The sequence below is a fragment of the Malus domestica genome, chromosome 03, assembly GCF_042453785.1.
Source record: "Malus domestica chromosome 03, GDT2T_hap1".
Taxonomy (NCBI): Eukaryota; Viridiplantae; Streptophyta; class Magnoliopsida; order Rosales; family Rosaceae; genus Malus; species Malus domestica.
This window is the reverse complement of record NC_091663.1, coordinates 16,261,482-16,280,653: the sequence shown is the minus strand read 5'-3', so window position 1 is coordinate 16,280,653 and position 19,172 is coordinate 16,261,482. Positions and strand designations below refer to the sequence as shown.

The 19,172-nt window shown below is 38.8% G+C and overlaps 1 protein-coding gene across 1 annotated transcript; it reads right to left on the bottom strand.

The window, feature by feature from the left end:
- Window positions 1-10,614: 10,614 nt before the first annotated feature.
- On the bottom strand, window positions 10,615-11,975 carry LOC103424940 (F-box protein At2g27310-like). The gene is made up of 2 exons (XM_070819591.1): window positions 11,895-11,975; window positions 10,615-11,631 (listed from the first exon to the last, which is right to left on the bottom strand). Exons 1-2 carry the CDS (start codon window positions 11,973-11,975, stop codon window positions 10,615-10,617), a joined length of 1,098 nt encoding a protein of 365 aa, XP_070675692.1.
- Window positions 11,976-19,172: the final 7,197 nt, after the last annotated feature.

Below are 19,172 nucleotides of genomic sequence, written 5' to 3'. Positions count from 1 at the left end.
ACCCTTCGCTGTAAAACCTGTATACTTTCCCAGAAAATAGCATACTAGCATAATACTTTTCATTTATCTCAAATCGTCAATCTTTCTTAAAAACCATAAAGTATGCCATGTTAAAAAACTTTCAAAAACAGAATGAATGATGCATCAATGTAACAGGTGAAATAATGAATTAACCGGAGACCCTGCAGTTGATCATGTACGGTTAATTCTATAGCTCAACATCAATTCCATCCGGAATCACCTCGGTGACCTGTACGGCACTACACTGCATATACATCGGAACTACCTGAAGTAGTCTGTACGATAAGGATGGTGTAATAATAATACGCTCTAGTGCTTCTCTCATCAAACATCTGTGTACACAATCTAAGGTCACCTATCAGTCGGAACCCTCTCATGGTCTGTACGACATGTCGGAACCCTCTTATGGTCTGTACGACATGCACCTACTTGGATCCAAGGTGAGCGTGCGGTGCGAGGTGAATAATATAAGCACTAACACCATGATTGCAGGTTATGAGCTATCAACATAATACACATCAACAATGCACATGAATAACATAAAACTCACCTGATACTCACCTGTGCGTCCACAGCACCAATTCACATATATATATATGCATCAATTATCAATTCATATAACTCCTATCATGCATGCATGGCATTTGAAAACGTATTTTCGTTCAAACTCAATTTCTGGGAAACATATCAATAGTATATAGGTATAAACAGAAATACTGCCCACTCACTGATAAGTCGAAGGGTCGTAACCCCCGTGACGTCCCTGGATGCGCTCGTCCTCGGGATAGGTGTCACCTATATGCGAAATAACTATAAAAACGTTATTTAAAGCACATAACCAATAATTCGTAATAATTTCTCATACGGTGCTCAAATTGGGTATAGGAATATACCACAGTGACCTACTCGACGTCACGGACGTCGACAAATTTTTAAAATAATTTTTGGGCTTGTCACGCGCCCCCACGCGCCGTGGGTGGCACGGACCTACGCGCCCCCACGAGCGTCTTCTTCCTCAACCAGTCGCCGGACTGGTTTTTCCGGTGGCCGGATTCTGGGCATTTTTCAAACGCCTTGTTCTCCGTCATTTCTCAACCATTTTCTTCGTATTTTATATCAAAATGAAGCCCTAAACATGTAGTTTCACGTTACACTACTTTAAGGCTCTAAAAATCACGAAATCTCATCGGAGAAATTCCAAGAAATCGGCCAACTTCGAACTACACGATCCCGACGTCCAAAACTTCCAAACGAACGTCCCCGAGCTTGGTGAGAACCTCCTAAAGCTCACTATGAGCTTGGATTGTCCTAAAAATCAACCAACATAAAGTTCATGAATAGTGCCAAAATCGATGCTTGTGATTTCGACGTGAAATCGAAAGATTCCTTACCTGAAATGGGTGTGGTTGACTTCGTATAGTCCTCACGAGCACAATGGTACCTTCACAATCTTCGATCCGTGCTTGTAGGCTCAATGGTGAGTGTGTCCGTACGGTTTCGAGAGTGAGAGAGAGACTGAACGGAGAGGAGAGAGAGAGAGCACGAGGAAGAGGGAAGGAAAAGGTTGTCCCGAGTGTGTGTTGTGTGGTCCATCCAAAAAAAACAAGTCCAACTCACAACCCTAGCCACACAAACATACATATCACTTTATTAAATCAAACTTAATTCATTTCCAAGAATTTAGGAATGTATGTTTTAAACCAATTATATGTCACACACACATACCTTAGTACCCGCTAAGAGTAATTCCGTCATATCGCGTCCTCGATGAATAAAATCCCGGAACGGGCTGTGACAAATTTAGTCTTCTAAGCATTATTCATTGACCTAACAAGGAATTGGGTGGACAATCCAAATACCCACAAGCTTAAAGCGACTTAAGCGATCAACTTAGAAACTGTTTAATAACCACTTTGTTTTTACATTTTTGAAAACTGAAAAATTGAAAATTGAAATTTAAAAACTAAAAAAATTACTTTCAGCTTTTTAAACTGCATATAAAAGTAGTTATTAAACGAGTTTAACATAAAAACGAACCCTTACTAACACAACAAAATTAAGCCACTAAACTATAAACCAAAGAAATTATATATACATCCACCTTCCACCTCCATGACATTGGGACATATTAGAAAAATATTATTTGTAATTTTCTTATAATTTAGTTTAATAAGACTGGAAAGAGATAACTAGTGATGGATTAGACTTTTTAGAGTAAGATTTGCTTAACATTCAACCCAGCAGGAGCGCCGGCCCGCGTAAACCGTCGTGAAAAAGACCAAAGCATGGAAAGAGTGGCCGGCCAATTCAAAGTCAAATATTAATCCAACAGATCGTTTCCTATTTCTGACTTTCTATACCAAACCCATTATATTTCAATTTCCAAAAATAAATAGTTTATTCTTTTCGTTTTAGTCTATATATTAATCAGAGTACGATACATGCATATAAAAGTTGGTGATGTGAAGAGATTAATATGATACATGCAAACAACATGACTTTTTGTTTAATGTGAAATCACCAATAATTAAGTAATGTGAATCACTTCATTAATAATTAACAAAATAGACGCTTGGGGATTTAGTTATCGGTAATGCTAAGTTGATTAAATTTTTAAATCAAATTTATAAACTAAATGATGACAACACTTAAGTAATAATTCAATTATTAACAACTACGTCATTTGATTTAAAATTTTGACCTATTTAACATTACCCTTAATATATTCACCGTATTTATTACTCTACTCCATTTACTAGTCAAAATGATGCGACTTTCTAGTTATAAATATATATATATATATATATATATTTATATATATATATTTATATATATATATTTATATATTTGAATCTAGAGCAATATAATACTTATTGATCAACTATAAGATATCGACATATTGGTTCACAAAGTTTGCTAGGATAGAATTATTGATTCTGACCAGTGACGGAGTTAGGAAAGTTTGTAAGGGTGGGAATTTTCATTTTCTGTTCAAGGTAGGCTAATTTTATCAAGGAAAGCTGGGTTAATTTGGAATTAGATAACTTTTGTTCTTTCATATTTTAAAATTAATAAATTTACTCTAGGCTATAGCCACTCCAACCAAGGTCTAAAATGTCGATATTATCGGCGATATTTCGCCGATAATATCGTTTTTGTGAGAGAGCGATATTTTGACACTTATCCACCTAATTATCGTCAAAATATCGTGATATTATCGATGTTATCGATAATATCGATAATATCGCTCCACCTTCCTAACAGGCCTAAGGCTCGAGGGTTATGAGAAACGGCCTGAAAGGCCTGCACTTGTCAGGAACCAACAGGGAAGAACATAAAAGAACGTCAGAGCTTCTACAGCTCCGGCCGACTGCAAACTACCACCCTAGACCCTGATCTAGGTACCAAACGAAAGCACAAGGCGAGAGGAGTGCGTTTATACCTTCTGTTTGCCGTGAAATGACTTGTGGTGGTCGGAAAACCTCTCGACACCCACGGCCTCGTCGGAGATGGGTGTGCCTATTCCCGAGCCAATTTCGTTCCAAAAACCTAACCGGAGAAATTCAAGAAACTCACCAGAGGGTTCCTGCGTTCGCCGAGTTGCAGAGACGAGAAGGAGAGGGAGAAATACGAGGTTGCTGATGACGATGGGTGTCTTCCTCAAGCAGGTGCGATGGTGTGCGTGTGTGTATGTGGGTCTCGGTGCAGAGAGAAAGGAGAGAGATGAGAGTCTCGAGAGAGAGAGAGATAGAGAATGCATAAAAGAAAGAAGAAGAAAGAAGGGGTTACAGAAAGAGAAGAATAAAGATTGTTGGGGTGCTGCCACGTGGCAGTTTGAGAGAGAAGAGAATCTTAAGTGTAGATCCAGATTGGGTAAAGGAAATTAGGACTAAATTGATAGATTCCATAAATATTTGGGGAAATACGGACAGTTTGAGAGAGAAGAGAATCTTAAGTTTATGACTAACTATGCATATGGGTAAACTATCATTTAACCCCTAACCTATTGCTGATAACTAATTCATTATATATAAATGATTATGGTGTGTTTAAACATCTTTCATTAATTACTACATATTTTCTACACTCACAATGTTTGCCAGCTTGCTATTTAATCAACTTAAATAAGTTAAATCCATCATGCAATGCATTTCCTTCCAATTTTTTGTGAGAAACTAATAGATAATTGACTAAATAAACATCATGCAAAGTTTCAATAAAAATTTCCAAGTTTTTCTTACAATTTCCGTGGTTTTTATTCAATTTTTATCGATATCGATAATATCTCGATATTTCCATTGAAATTTCTGTGTTTTTGGACTACCTATATTCCCGATATCATCGATATTTTATATATTGACTCCAACCGTAGAGAGAGAGAGAGAGAGAGAGAGAGAGAGAGAGAGAGAGAGAGAGAGAGAGAGAGAGAGAGAGAGAGAGTATGGCCTCTCTGGATCCATGCATCCTAATCCTAGGGATCCACCAATTCGAGCCATTGAAATTTGATCCAACGGTTAAAATTATTATAACTTTTAAAGTGGGTCCCTATTTGTAGCCGTTTGATCAAATTTCAATGGTACGGATTTGTAGATTCCTAAAATTAGGATGCATGGATCCGGAGAGGATATTGTGAGAACTTTTGTGTGAGAAATGGTCCAAACCATTTAATAAAGGAAATATGGTTATAGTATACGTTATAAACATTAAGTACACATAAATATAAAGTGAGAAAACCATATTACTTGTACAAATTATGGATGGATGACAGTTACATAACTTGAAGAAAACTGACAGCAACTGCTACCATGATAGGTGGAGCAGTTGCGTCCTATAAATCAGGTTTGATCCCTTTTCTCGGGTAAGTTACAAAGTTCTCATAATGTGAATGCTCGCTCTGTCGAGATTAAGAGTTCCATTCTGTTTCCAAGAGAAAGGAAGGTCCAAATCTCATCTCAATCATCTCGTCTACGACAGCAAGTAAGTGCATCCCTAGTTTATTCAAAATGATGATTTAATGAATATTATGACTAGTATAAATGCATGCGTGTATATTAGTATGTAGTTCATCGTGCAAGGTTGATCTTGATCTCTGAATGAAGTATATAATTAAGTTCAACATGTGGAATTAGAGCCACCAACTTCTGCAATGAACTCAAGAACTTGATTATTATAAATACACTGCTTGCATATGGAAATACTATTTTAGTTATAATGTTCACATTTGATTCCGCTGCTTCTGTTTTATTTTTTTGTTGAATTTTGTTCTTATTCATGATGAATTAACTACTTAAACCCCTGCTTCTGTTCTTGTTCTTAGTTATAACCATACACAATCATTTACTCGTATGATTTGCTACTGTAACACACAAAATTTCAATGATCATTCTTTTTCCATATGATCTTGATAAATTTTGAATATGCTTCTGTGTTGGGGTTAATGATTCACATATATTACAATATGCTTACTTGTGTATTGGATTCCATACTAATTTCCTTGGTTAAACTGATATTGCCTATATAACATGCAAGCCATGGTTATAGAATCGGTATGGTCAAAACCAAGTCATTTTGACCTAAATACTAGAATTATGAAGAATTTGATTATTTCCTTCAAGAACATAAAAATTGGGACCCTGAATATTAAAAAAAACCCCCAAAAAGCACAGTAAAATTTTGATCTTCATAACTTAAATTGCGGTTTTGGAGGCCTAAACGGTATCGGATGGCTAAAATCACCCTTATGTCATAACAAAGTGGTGTGTTTGAATCATAGTGTCGTTCTCTTTTCGGAAAGGTATCATGGGCCTAAATCCGAGCACAGACGAACAATTTGTAAATTTCTCGTTGGGTTTTTTTTTACAAAATTTCTATTAATTTCATGAAATCATTTGATGTCTAAATGAATCACCAAAGTGTTTTATTTATTCTTTTGCACATATGATTTCAATAAAGATGATCAGTTTGTGGTTTATATACATTTAACAAGTAGAATATTTCCAAAGAATGAATCTACTGGGTCGGTTGTAAACCAATGTATTGAGTTATAAAAACATGTAGTGCATGTAAATTTGCTTGCCTAAAGGTGTGGTATTTACATAGTGTTACATAATTTTGTGCTTGGCTATACAAGATTTGCAATTCATATCTTTTGTATATATAGAAAGTGTCTTGCCTAAAGGTGTCACTGGTTCTATAGATTTTGTATGACTTCTTGTCATTCTCATATGAATTTACAAATCCTTATGAAACCATTATGCAAGTTTCAATATGTTGAGTCTCATATTGGAAATAACTTTAAAGCTTGGAAACAAAAGATTGAAATGCATTTAGGTACGTTGGAATTTGACGTTGCTTTCAAGTTACCTCAACCGACTACACTAACTGAAGAAAGCACGCCACATCAAAGGTGTAATGTGGGAAATGGATAATCAAATGTCCATTCTCATAATGCAAATGCGATGAAGATCACATTAGGGGAGGAATTTCAATTTGTGATTTGGCTAAGGAATACATGGCAAAGAACAATGTTTGGTCCTTGGCTATAGGATCTCATGACATCAAACCAATTGGGGTGTATGTGGGCATAATTACGATCAGCACAAGGATGCTTTATTTAGTGAAATTTTGTTTGTATCTGGCAAGCAAGGTTTGGTGGTACATGTTTTTGTTGAATCCACCGAAAACACTGATGTTGACAGGAATGCACTGCATGGTGAGTATGTGCAGAGGCGGTGTGTTTTACCATTTCAGATTTATACATAAACTCATCCCATTGAGAGTTTGGTAATTATTTTCGATCACACAAGAGAGAAGAATGTTGTATTGTTGCAGTGATCTTCATGGCATCAGATGCAGATTAAGGTTCCTTAGTTGAAAATATGGTGGTGGAGGAACCAACCTGTTTGAGTGTTAAAGCCACTGGAAGTATTGATTTAAACATATCCAATGGAGACAGTGACACTCCCCATAACAAGTGAAATGTGCCCAGGAACGACGAGTTGCCAAAAAGAGTTGCTTCTAAGAAATGGTTGGCAATCTTTTCTGAAAAAAGTTGAAATTGTTGAATACAAGGGTAATGTATTGACCAGATCCCCAGAAAAGTCACTGTTTCCTTGCTCTGTGAAAGTTGTTTCATTTGGTTTGTTTTATAGTAATTTACCATTTATGGACTTCCTTTCTAACAGTGATTCAGTGTCAAATGAGTGCAGGTAGGAAAGAGTTCATGAGTCAGAGAGCGATAAGTCTATAAATGCACATTTGACTTCATCTGGTCCGCATTTCAAATCTAAAATTTTGTTTAATATTTTTGGTTTTGGAATGAACTGTTTATACAAGTGCTGCTCCAGAGTGTTTTCAAGCAATTCACATTGCTTTATTGGATTTGTTTTCGCACAGGTTGATCCTGTAACTTTGAATACTAGTGATGAAAGTGAAAATACTAAGAAAAATAATGTACTTTTGGTTGCTAGATCAAATAGGTGGGTAATTCAGTGTGTTTCCTTAGTGAAGCTTGACAAATGTCCAAATATTGGCTCAGTGGTACAATGAACGGATTTCCAATTTTCTGATAACCTTCTTATTTGTCTAAATGCATCTGGCTTAGTTGTTTTCTATGGAGTAATGTCTGGTGAGCATGTTGCATGTGAAATTGTTTTCTATGGAGTAATGTCCGGTGAGTAAATTGCACATTTAGTATTTCACAGACCTTAGCACTCAACTCTCAGTGGATTTTCATAAGCAAGGAGCATTGTCTCTAGGTTCTAAGAAACACAGTACTAAATTTGATGGAGTTGATTACAAACGAGTTTTGAAACATGGTTATTATTTTGGTAGGAGAATGTTTACAAGGTTGATTGCTGCTTTACATACCTCCCTAATAGATGTTGTTGATGATTATGGTGTAATATATGTGATTTCAGCTGGTGTATATATATCTACCAGACATGTATTATGAAAATGAGAAGTTACTTTCACATATTCAGCACCTAAGGCTAGGCATGTTGAGTGCTTGGGAGGTTGGTGGTTGTGATATAGGTCACCAAATGGTATATTCTAACATATCTGGTTCACATAATTCTATTATTCCATCCATGACCAATGGCAAATCTTCTTTCCTGGATGCTTGTGGAAGTAATGTGCTTAGAAACCAAGAGTTGGAAGGTAAGTGAGAAGGGAAGGGATCTAGCTCATTTTTGGGTGGTTTTTCTGCTTCAAAATTAACAGATCAGAAACCTACTACTTTGAAACGAAGCCACACTTGATATGCAAGATCTTTCTTCTCCCACATAGGTTTAGTGAAGTTGATTCGATATGTTTCTCTCCATTAAGAATTACTCGACTTGTTAAGAACCGGAATATGATGAACCCGAAGGTTCTGCACGCTGAGTTCGTAGATTGTGATGACAACTTTTGAATACATGATGTGAAATGTTTTATCTCAAGGGAAAGGAATAAGCCTTTATGGTTTAAAGCACAAGGGAAAGTTGAAAGATTAAAGGCAAGGGTTGTGGCTAAAGGATTTACACAAAGAGAAGTCTTGATGAGGACATTTATGTGAAGCAACCACCATGATTTGTTGAAAGGGGGAAGGAGAATTCAAGTATGCAAACTCAACAAGTCCATTTATGGTTTAAAACAAGCTTCAATTTAGATTTATGGTTCTATATGTCGATGATATATTGTTGGCAAGCTCTAATGTCCAATTGTTAAATGAGACCAAGCAAATGTCGTCCAATAGCTTTGACATGAAGGGTTTGGGTGAAGCTTATTATGTCTTAGGCATTGAAGTTGTAAGTGATAGAATGAAAAGAATTATATTGCAGTGGGGGTGATGTTCTGATTGCCAAAGGTGAGTGTGGTGTATATATGGTTTGCACTAGATTGGTTTTGGCCTTTTGGCTTTTGCACCGAGTGTGTTAGGTAGATTTCAATCAAATCCTGGCATTGCACACTGGAACACAAGTAAAAAGGTATTAAGATATTTAAAGAAGACACAAGCTTCTGTCCTAGGTCTTCATCAAGTTGAGAATTTGGAAGTGATTTGTTATAGTGATGCAGAATTGGGTATGTTTTCATATTAGCTGGTGGTGTAGTCTCATGGAGAAGTAGAAAACAAGCCATTAGAATATATAGGCTGTTTTTGAAGCAATGAGGCAAGGTGAGTGGTTAAGAAACCTGATCTATGACATGAAGATAGTGAGAAGTGTTGAAAGACTAATTAAGATTTTTGTGACAATACCTCAATAACAGAAGGTCAGAAGCTTCAAGACTCATAGATATTAAGTATTTGAAGCTCCGAGATGAAAACAAAAAAGGAACTATCGATCTTGAGCATATTGGTACTTATCACATGGTTGCAGATCTATTGACAAAAGCATTACATGTAACAACATTTCAAAGGCATTTTGCCAAATATAGGAATACAAACAGTTATAGATCATGTTTGAATGTGGGAGTAAAGTAATTTTCCATTGTCTTAAGTATGTGTTTTGATTAGAAATTGTGCTTATAATGTTCACTTGTATTACATGACGATGTAATTCCTTTGGAAAAGCTCAAGACTAATAGGATACATGTTCATGTTTGCATTTTGCATAAATAAAGTACAAAGGATGACATCTGCAGTGTCATTATTGTTATGTCAAGCAATGTGGGAGTCATGCTTGCAGTTGAAGGTCTTCTCATTTGAGTTTTCTCTAAATATAGTCTCATTTGGATTTGATTAGTTTGTGGTTTTAGCACAAATGATACTATTGCTGTATTATGTTGTCTAGAATTCAACTAATGAATCTTTGAGTATGAATGAAAGTTTTTTTTTTGATAATCATATTTCAGTGATCACGTACTAGTAGTTGGACACAATGTTGTAAATGGTTACAGCCATTCTCGTGTGGGAGAATGTAAGAACTATTGTGTGAGAAATAGTCCAAACCATTTAATAAAGGAAATATGGTTATAGTATACGTTATATACATTAAGTACACATTTAATATAAAGTGAGAAAACCATATTACTTGTACAAATTATGGTGGAAGACAGTTACAAAACTTGAAGAAAACTGACAGCAATTGCTACCATGATAGGTGGAGCAGTTGCATCCTGTAAGTCAGGTTTTGATCCCTTTTCTCGGGTAAGTTAAGAGGTTCTCATAATGTGAATGCTCGCCCTATTGAGAGTAAGAGTTCCATTCCGTTTCCAAGAGAAAGGAAGGTCCAAATCTCATCTCAAACATCTCGTCTACGACAGCAAGTAAGTGCATCCCTATTTTATGCAAAATGATGATTTAATGAATATTGTGACTAGTATAAATGCATGCGTGTATATTAGTTTGTAGTTCATCATGCAGGGTTGATCTTGATCTCTGAATGAAGTATATAATTAAGTTCAACAGATACATGTCCTCTTTTACACGCAGCACGCGCAAAAACATATATATAAACACACTCAAAAGAGCCAAGATTTGTAATAAAAAATTAATTACAAATATCCATTTTGCTTCTTTGTATGAACTTTTCTATATATTTTGGTTTAAAGAATTAATTAATTAAATGGTGTAATTAACTGTAAATTAAGTAAAACCGGGTTCATCATTGTTTATCTGAACAAGACAAATGACCAGAACGCCAAGAAAATAGTAACCCCAGTAGCAATGCAGATCATGTCCAAGGCCTTCTCTCTCCTCTCCTTTCTCTCTCTCCTCTCTCTCTTCATCTCCAAGTATTCATCGAACCTCGCCTTCTCGTTTACCTCCTTCCTCCTCATCCCTCCCTCGATCGCTCTCTGCAAAATTACCAAACTCTCCCTCCCGTTCAAGTGGTTCCCCTCCATTCCCTCCAACTGCATGCTCACCTCTCTCACGTGCAGCTCCCCTCCTTCGCTTCCCTTGCACGTGACCACCATCCCACACTGTACATACTCCCCCTTCTTCTCCCCCGCCAAAATCGTCGCGAAGCGCAGCTGTATCTCCCCCGTTAGCCAGTGCCGCTGCACCGTCATCGCCCTCCGGCTCGACAAGTTCGCCGCCCGTTTCCGGGCCCGGTCGATCACGATCCAGCTCAGGCTCAAGTTGTCCTCCAAGTTCTTCAACGACTTTTGGTCTTCCCCGACATGTCGGATTGGTGTTGGGACGGTTTCTTTCCTGTCAAGTAATTCAACTCGGAAGGGCGAGAAGAGGAACCACCCGGACTCGGTTTCGGACTCTTCAACTTTCGAGAAAATGAGCTGGTCTTTGTAAAAAATATCGACGGCCGAGATTAACTCCGCGGTGGGAGACGAACATCTGGGATTGTATTGGGAGGGGGAGTGGTCGAGGAGCGGGAAAGAGTCGGAGAAGAATGAGCGGTGACCGGCAGGGAAAGTGGAAATGAGGTCATCGACACGTGGATCGGTGATGGAAGGCCAAGTGGAGGTGCTAACGTCCCGCCAGAGTTTTTCTTCGGCAGAGAAGGCGCGTAATTCGGAGGAAGCGCAGGCCGCGGCAGCCAAGGTCTGGCCGTCGAGGCAGGTAAGGATGTGAGCAGTGATGATGTCGGAATGGATGGCGGAGATTGAAGCTCCGTCGCCCTGATCGACGGCCGATGTTGTTACTGTTAAAAGTGCTCTACTCACATGCTGGACAGAAGGAATATGGACAGAAGGAATATGATCATTCCTTCACAGCTAGGTTAGCATGTGTGGATGCACTATCAACGTGGACAGCAAGGCCACTGCATGTGGTTGCTGACTGCTCCATCAAGGACAGCATGGATGCTACTTTCTGTCCTTTGTTTATTGCATGTGTCTGTAATAATCTTGTATATAAGTTCTGCTGCAATTGTAGCAGAACATTCATTCAAATATATTGGATCCCAATATTTTATATGGTATCAGAGCACCGATCTTGGTGACTCTGGAAGGCTCATTTTTGCTTCCGCCACAAACACAACCAGTTTCTCTTCATCAAACCCAGCCACCATGGGCGACCAGATGATACCTCATGTATCTGATCCTCTCATTCTACATCATTCAGACTCACCAAGTCTTGTTTTAGTCTCACAACTCCTCGATGGACACAACTATGGACAATGGAGCCGCTCCATGCAAATTGCTCTCAGCGCCAAAAATAAACTAGGGTTTGTTGATGGTTCAATCAAGAACCCTGCAACCACTGATGCTAAATATCCAATTTGGCAGAGATGCAACGACATGGTCTTATCTTGGATTTGGCAATCTGTACAAGGCAACATTGCTCACAGTATACTCTACTGCAAAACTGCGACAGCAGCATGGAGGGATCTTGAGGATCGATTCTCGCAAGGCAACGATTCCAGGATCTATCAAATCCGACAAGAGATTGTCGAACACCGACAAGGATAGCTATCTGTTTCAGATTATTACACAAAATTAAAAGCTCTTTGGGATGAATTAGCATCATACCATGAGCCCATTGCTTGTGGATGCGAAGGATCCAAGGCGCATGCAGACAGGGAAGAAAAAGAGAGAGTCATGCAGTTCTTAATAGGACTGAACGAGAACTACTCCACCATACGAGGCTCTATATTGATGATGAGCCCACTCCCGGATACACGACGAGTCCATGGATTGGTTCTTCAACACGAACGCCAATTGGATGTGGTGAATCGTCGTGAACCCACTGCACATGCAATGCAATCCAGTCGTTCAACAGCACCAAAAGGAAGCTATGGCACCCACAACCCTAGTTCACGAAAGATTTTCAAATGCAGCTACTGTGACGGAGGACATCCAGTTGAACGTTGTTTTTTTCTTATTGGCTTCCCTGAAGGACACAAATGGCACGGAAAGAATGTGCAGCCCAGAAATAGGCGTACACCTCCAGCCTCCAACAATGTTGAAACGCTCCCATTGACAACTGCTCAGATTGACGCAACCAAAGTACCCATCTCCAGCAATCAACCAACGTTCACAACCGAGGAATATCATCAACTCATGGCCCTCCTTCGCAATAAGAATGGTACCAATCTGCCGCTTGCACATGCAACAGGTATCTCTACGTCTAACTGCAACTCTACACAACATTCTCCGCATTTAACAACCTGTTGGATCGTAGATAGTGGAGCCACAGATCATATTTCTCACTCATCACCCATCCATAATCACACTAGACCCCAACAGGATTTTGTTGGGTTACCAAATGGTGGACAGGCTGCGATTGAATCCATTGGGTCTATTAAACTGTCACCCAAGATCACCCTTCATAGAGTTTTGCACGTACCACAATTTCGTGTGAACCTATTGTCTGTGAGTAAATTGACTTGGGCATTGAAATGTATTGTGATTTTCTACCCGGGTTTTTGTGTTGTGCAGGACATGGCTACGAAGAAGATGATTGGCCTGGGCAAGCAGTTTAATGGCCTCTACTACCTCACTCCAACACAAAACCCTCATCTCGCCAACCATGTCAACCATACCTCGACACTGTGGCACCAACGTCTTGGGCACCCATCCTCGGCTCCTCTTCACTCTTTATCCCAGACCATTCCAGAAATTATTTTTCATTCTCCACATGTTTGTGATATTTGTCCCTTAGCAAAGCAAACTCGTTCATCATTTGTTTCCAGTTCAATAAAATCAATTGCACCTTTTGATTTGATCCACTGTGATATTTGGGGGCCGCACCAAACACATACACCCTCTGGAGCACGTTACTTCCTCACCATTGTAGACGACTTCACTCGATTCACATGGGTTCATCTCATGCGATTTAAATCTGACACACAAACCATAATCCACTCGTTCTTTTCTTGGGTGAAAACACAGTTTAACAGTGACATTAAAATTCTTCGTGCAGACAATGGGGGGGAATTCATATCTCTACGATCCTTCTTAGATACTCATGGCACTCTTTTTCAACACACCTGTGCTCACACCCCTCAACAGAACGGAGTCGTTGAACGCAAACACCGTCACCTTTTAAATGTTGCCCGAGCCTTACGACTACAAGCTAACCTACCCTTAAAATTCTGGGGGGAGAGTGTACAAACTGCCTGTTACCTTATCAACCGCCTCCCAACACCTCTGCTTTCCCATCAATCTCCCTATAAACTTTTACATGGGACACCACCTGTCTACACTCATCTCCGAGTTTTTGGGTGTTTATGCTATGCTACCAACCTCACTCCATCACACAAATTTGATGCTCGTGCTCGTCGCTGCATTTTCCTGGGATATCCCCTTGGTCAGAAGGGTTATCGCGTTTACGACCTTGATAGCAAGCGCATCTTTACCTCTCGAGATATCATCTTCCATGAACATCTTTTCCCTCTTGCTAACTTACCACCAGAACCTGCCCACCCTACCCCGGTCTTACCTGTTCCCCATGACGACCCTACTCCTACACCTTCAGACCCCGTTCCTACTATTGATCTACCTACCTTATCAACCGCCTCATCCGCTCCCTCCCTTCCTGACGACCCTACTCCTAACATACTTCCTCCAACCCCAGACACTCCTACCTCGCCACCGCCTGCACCATCGTCTCCTTCGCTGCCCCTAATTCCCCTTCGTCGATCCGCCCGCATTAAACAACCCCCTGCCCATCTTCGTGACTATCAGACCCATCATGCTGCTTTGCTTCAGTCCAGCGCCATCTCTTCCACCATGTCCGGCACACGATATCCTCTTCACAGGTATGTTTCTTATGCTCGACTCTCTCATGCTCATCGTTCCTTTGTTCACAATGTCTCTCACTTAGTTGAACCAGCCTCCTATGAGCAGGCACGCCATGACCCTCACTGGCTTGCAGCTATGCATTCTGAACTTGAAGCACTTGAAGCCAATCACACCTGGACTTTGGTTCCTTTACCCCTCCACCAACGCCCCATTGGATGTAAATGGGTCTTCAAAATCAAGTATCATTCCGACGGTACCATCGAACGCTACAAGGCTCGCCTTGTCGCCAAAGGGTTCACGCAGCGCGAAGGTATTGATTACAAAGAGACGTTCGCCCCCGTTGCTAAGCTCATTACTGTCCGCTGTCTCTTGACCATTGCTGCTGTTCGCAACTGGTCTCTTCACCAAATGGATGTCCAAAACGCTTTCCTTCACGGTGCACTCCATGAGGAAGTATATATGTTACCACCTCCTGGTTATCGTCGACAGGGGGAGACCATGGTTTGTCGACTTCACAAGTCATTATACGGACTCAAGCAGACATCTCGCAGCTGGTTCCAACGTTTTTCATCAACCATTCAAAAAGTTGGTTTTCAACAGTCTCATGCAGACTACTCATTATTCACTAAAGTTTGTGGACACTCCATTACTGTAGTATTGCTCTACGTTGACGACATGATCATTGCAGGAAATAATGAGGAAGCCATCAGTCAACTCAAGCAATTTCTCAGTGGATGTTTTCGAATTAAAGACCTCGGACCATTAAAATATTTTCTGGGTGTCGAAGTTGCACGATCCAAAGCTGGGATCTCCATTTGCCAACGAAAGTATACTCTGGACATATTGGAGGAAGCTGGCTTGCTTGGCGTAAAACCTGCCAAGGTACCTATGGAACCCGATTTAGTGTTGACAACAACAGGTGGTGATGCCCTCAAGGATCCGACTCGATATCGACGCTTGGTTGGAAAATTAATATACCTTACCATCACCAGGCCAGATATTACGTATGCAGTGAATAATCTCAGTCAGTTCATGCAAGAACCAACACTCCATCATCTTAAAGCAGCACATCGTCTCCTCCAATATTTGAAAGAAGCACCAGGACAAGGGTTACTATTTCCTACGGAGAACCAACTTGATTTGATTGGCTACTGTGATGCGGATTGGGCTAGATGTCCGATCACACGACGATCAGTGACAGGTTTTTGCATCTTCCTTGGTACATCACTTGTATCGTGGAAAAGTAAAAAGCAAGTCACGATGGCAAGATCTTCAGCAGAAGCCGAGTATCGCTCCATGGCTGCAACCACTTGTAAGCTTACTTGGCTGAGGAATTTGTTGAATGATTTGCGTGTAAATCATCCTGAGCCGGCAAGGTTGTTTTGTGACAATCAAGCTGCTCTACATATTGCAGCGAACCCTGTGTATCACGAACGAACCAAACACATAGAGCTGGATTGTCATACTGTCCATGAAAGGATTCAGAGGGGAGAGATCGAGACGTCTCATGTGCAGACGGGACGTCAAATAGCAGATATGTTTACAAAGCCACTGAGAGCACCTACCTTCCATTCACATCTTGGCAAGTTGGGTGTTATTGATATCCACACTCCAACTTGAGGGGGAGTGTTAAAAGTGCTCTACTCACATGTTGGACAGAAGGAATATGGACAGAAGGAATATGATCATTCCTTCACAGCTAGGTTAGCATGTGTGGATGCACTATCAACGTGGACAGCAAGGCCACTGCATGTGGTTGCTGACTGCTCCATCAAGGACAGCATGGATGCTACTTTCTGTCCTTTGTTTATTGCATGTGTCTGTAATAATCTTGTATATAAGTTCTGCTGCAATTGTAGCAGAACATTCATTCAAATATATTGGATCCCAATATTTTATAGTTATAGCTGAAAAGCTCATTGTGATGGGAGGCTTGGAGCAGAAGGTTTTGAGGTTGTTTTTTAGAGTTGTGTGTTGAGTGGGTGACAAGGAAGGAACGGTGTGAAGGGTTGGGTTTATAGTGGGGCGGGAGTAAACCAAAGCTGAATGGTCAAATAACAGTTTTCAAGCTTTGAGTCTTAATCAATCAGTTAATTATTTAGTTTAATATTAATTAATTAACTAGTTGCAGTGAAGGTGCAGGCAAATCTTCTCTTTGAATAAATTTGTGTAATTTAATATTTTGGAGTTGGAACACAAGCGTGTTTCATACCTTCTTTAATTTCATTTCATTTTAATTTTAGTTTTTACTTTAAATAAGATTTCTTCGACCAAAAATAAAAATTAAATTGTTCCCATCCCCAACAAAATAATGTGTTCTAGTTGGTTTATTTTTATGTTTTTTTGTCGAATTTGGTTTTTTTAATTTAAAATTTTTTTTCCTCACACCATAATTTTATTTTTTATTAAGTTGGTGGATTATTGTATTGATTTTGGGAGGGAATCGGGGGGAGTGTTTGGTTTCACGTATTATTTTTAGTTCTTTGACAATTATTTGTATATTATTTACATAGCATGTTGTTATTGACTTAACCAAAGCTCAAGCTTACCAGACCGACTCAATAGGTTTGAGTATATATATATATTAAAAATAATTAAGACTATTTGATTATGTTAAAAAATAATAAAATAATTTTAATAAAATTCACTATATATTGAAAGTTTAAAATAATATACTTTTACCTCTTCTCACTTCTCCAACCTATAAGAGAAGGGCTTCAAACTCGAGTAGTGGAGAAGTTTCGTTTGCGACCTATTTATCTTGTTGGCATGAGATCTCTTATGTTAAACACTAAATTTGCTTACCATCTGTTTGCAATCTATCTTCCTCAACTGTTGATGTTGCGGGAGTGTCAAATGGCTGGTCAGCTACATGACGTCGACGACGAGTCCGACAAGCGCTTAGCTATGGATGGGTCACCAAAGCAGTGGAGGACTTGAGCGCCTCATATTTTAAAGGAAACTTTAACGAAAAACTCCTAGTACTGTTCACTTTAACGAAAAACCATATTTTTACACTAAAAGGTCAATTATGGTATTATTCACTTTACTCTTTATTTTGTCTTTATCATTAAAACTCAAAGTTTTTAAGCCATTTTCATTAGTTTTCCTTATTTTAAAATCTACTTTTCAAATGTCGATCACATTATATCACTTATATACTTTGAACATCATCTAATAGGGCCGTAACATTTGCAAACTTCAAAGGTACCTCTTAATGTACGAGGTGTATGATTAAGTAATCTCAGGATCAAAGTATGGTCATTAGTATGTATAATAAAATATCGTTGGTAATATCACAGCGCGAGCAATACCCTAATTAAGAAAAACAAATTCATAGTATTTTACACGACAAATTCCTAATATACTTCGTCGATCAAAGTTGTCTTGTGCAATGAATTATAATGCTTCGTCGCTAAAGGTTGTCTCGAGCAACAAATAATAGCGCTTCGTCGCGAAAAGATGTTAAATGATTCTCAGCCGTTCTTTCTTTGAACTTCTAAACAATGACTTATTCATTTTAGAATGAAGTAATTTTTCTCAAGGATGATCTTGAAGAAGAGTTCTAACTATTTAACGGCTCAGATTTTCAAATTGACTTTCCAAAATGTAAATCACATTATATCACTTATGTACTTTGAATATCATCTAATAGTTCCATAATATTTACAAACTTAAAAAAAATAAAATTGATATATGTGGCCAGTTTTTTGTGATTACTATGCTCAATAAAACTTCGTTGGTAATAGCCTAGCACGACGCAATATCGTAAATTTTGAAAATAATAATTAGGGGAAGTTTAAGCAACGAAAGTTGAAAATTCATCGCGTAAAGATCCAATGGACAAATATATTAAATTTTGTCACGCAAAGATCATTTAGGCGGCGAAACACAATTTTCGTCTCCCAAAACTAACCTAATTTATTTTATTATTTAGGGCTTAGGGTTTAGGGTTACAGATCACACAATGGGAGATATTGGAAGCATACCCTTATGGAAACTTTATACAAGAATGAAACTTTAAAAACTCTTTCTTCCCCGCCAGTTTAATTGTAACAGATGAATGGCCCTTTCTCATTTTGTCACTACGTTTCTTCAGCCACAAGGGTCTACTTATGTCATTCGTTTCAAATCGAGGCGAGCTTTGACCGTGTCCATCGATTTTCCTTTAATTTCTAGAATTGACCCCACCAATGTATCACTCAAATTTTCTCAATATGCATCACATCAAGGTTGTGTCTCATTTTTAACTTCGACTAGTATGGAAGCTCAAATAAAATACCTTATGCATCTAATTTAGATGTGTAGTTAGCTTGCCCTAGTAGCAACTTTACCAAGGGGACTAAATTCTATATTATTCAGCTGGCCAAAATGTTTCAACCCGTACCTTAAAATAATGTATTTTATTCTTGAACTATGTGAATGACAATTTTACCCTTGAGTATGTTTCTTGAGTAATTTTTGAGCCATGACTCGAAATCTAATTTTTTTATACCTTCTTAGGTTTTCCTAGTTATATTCAC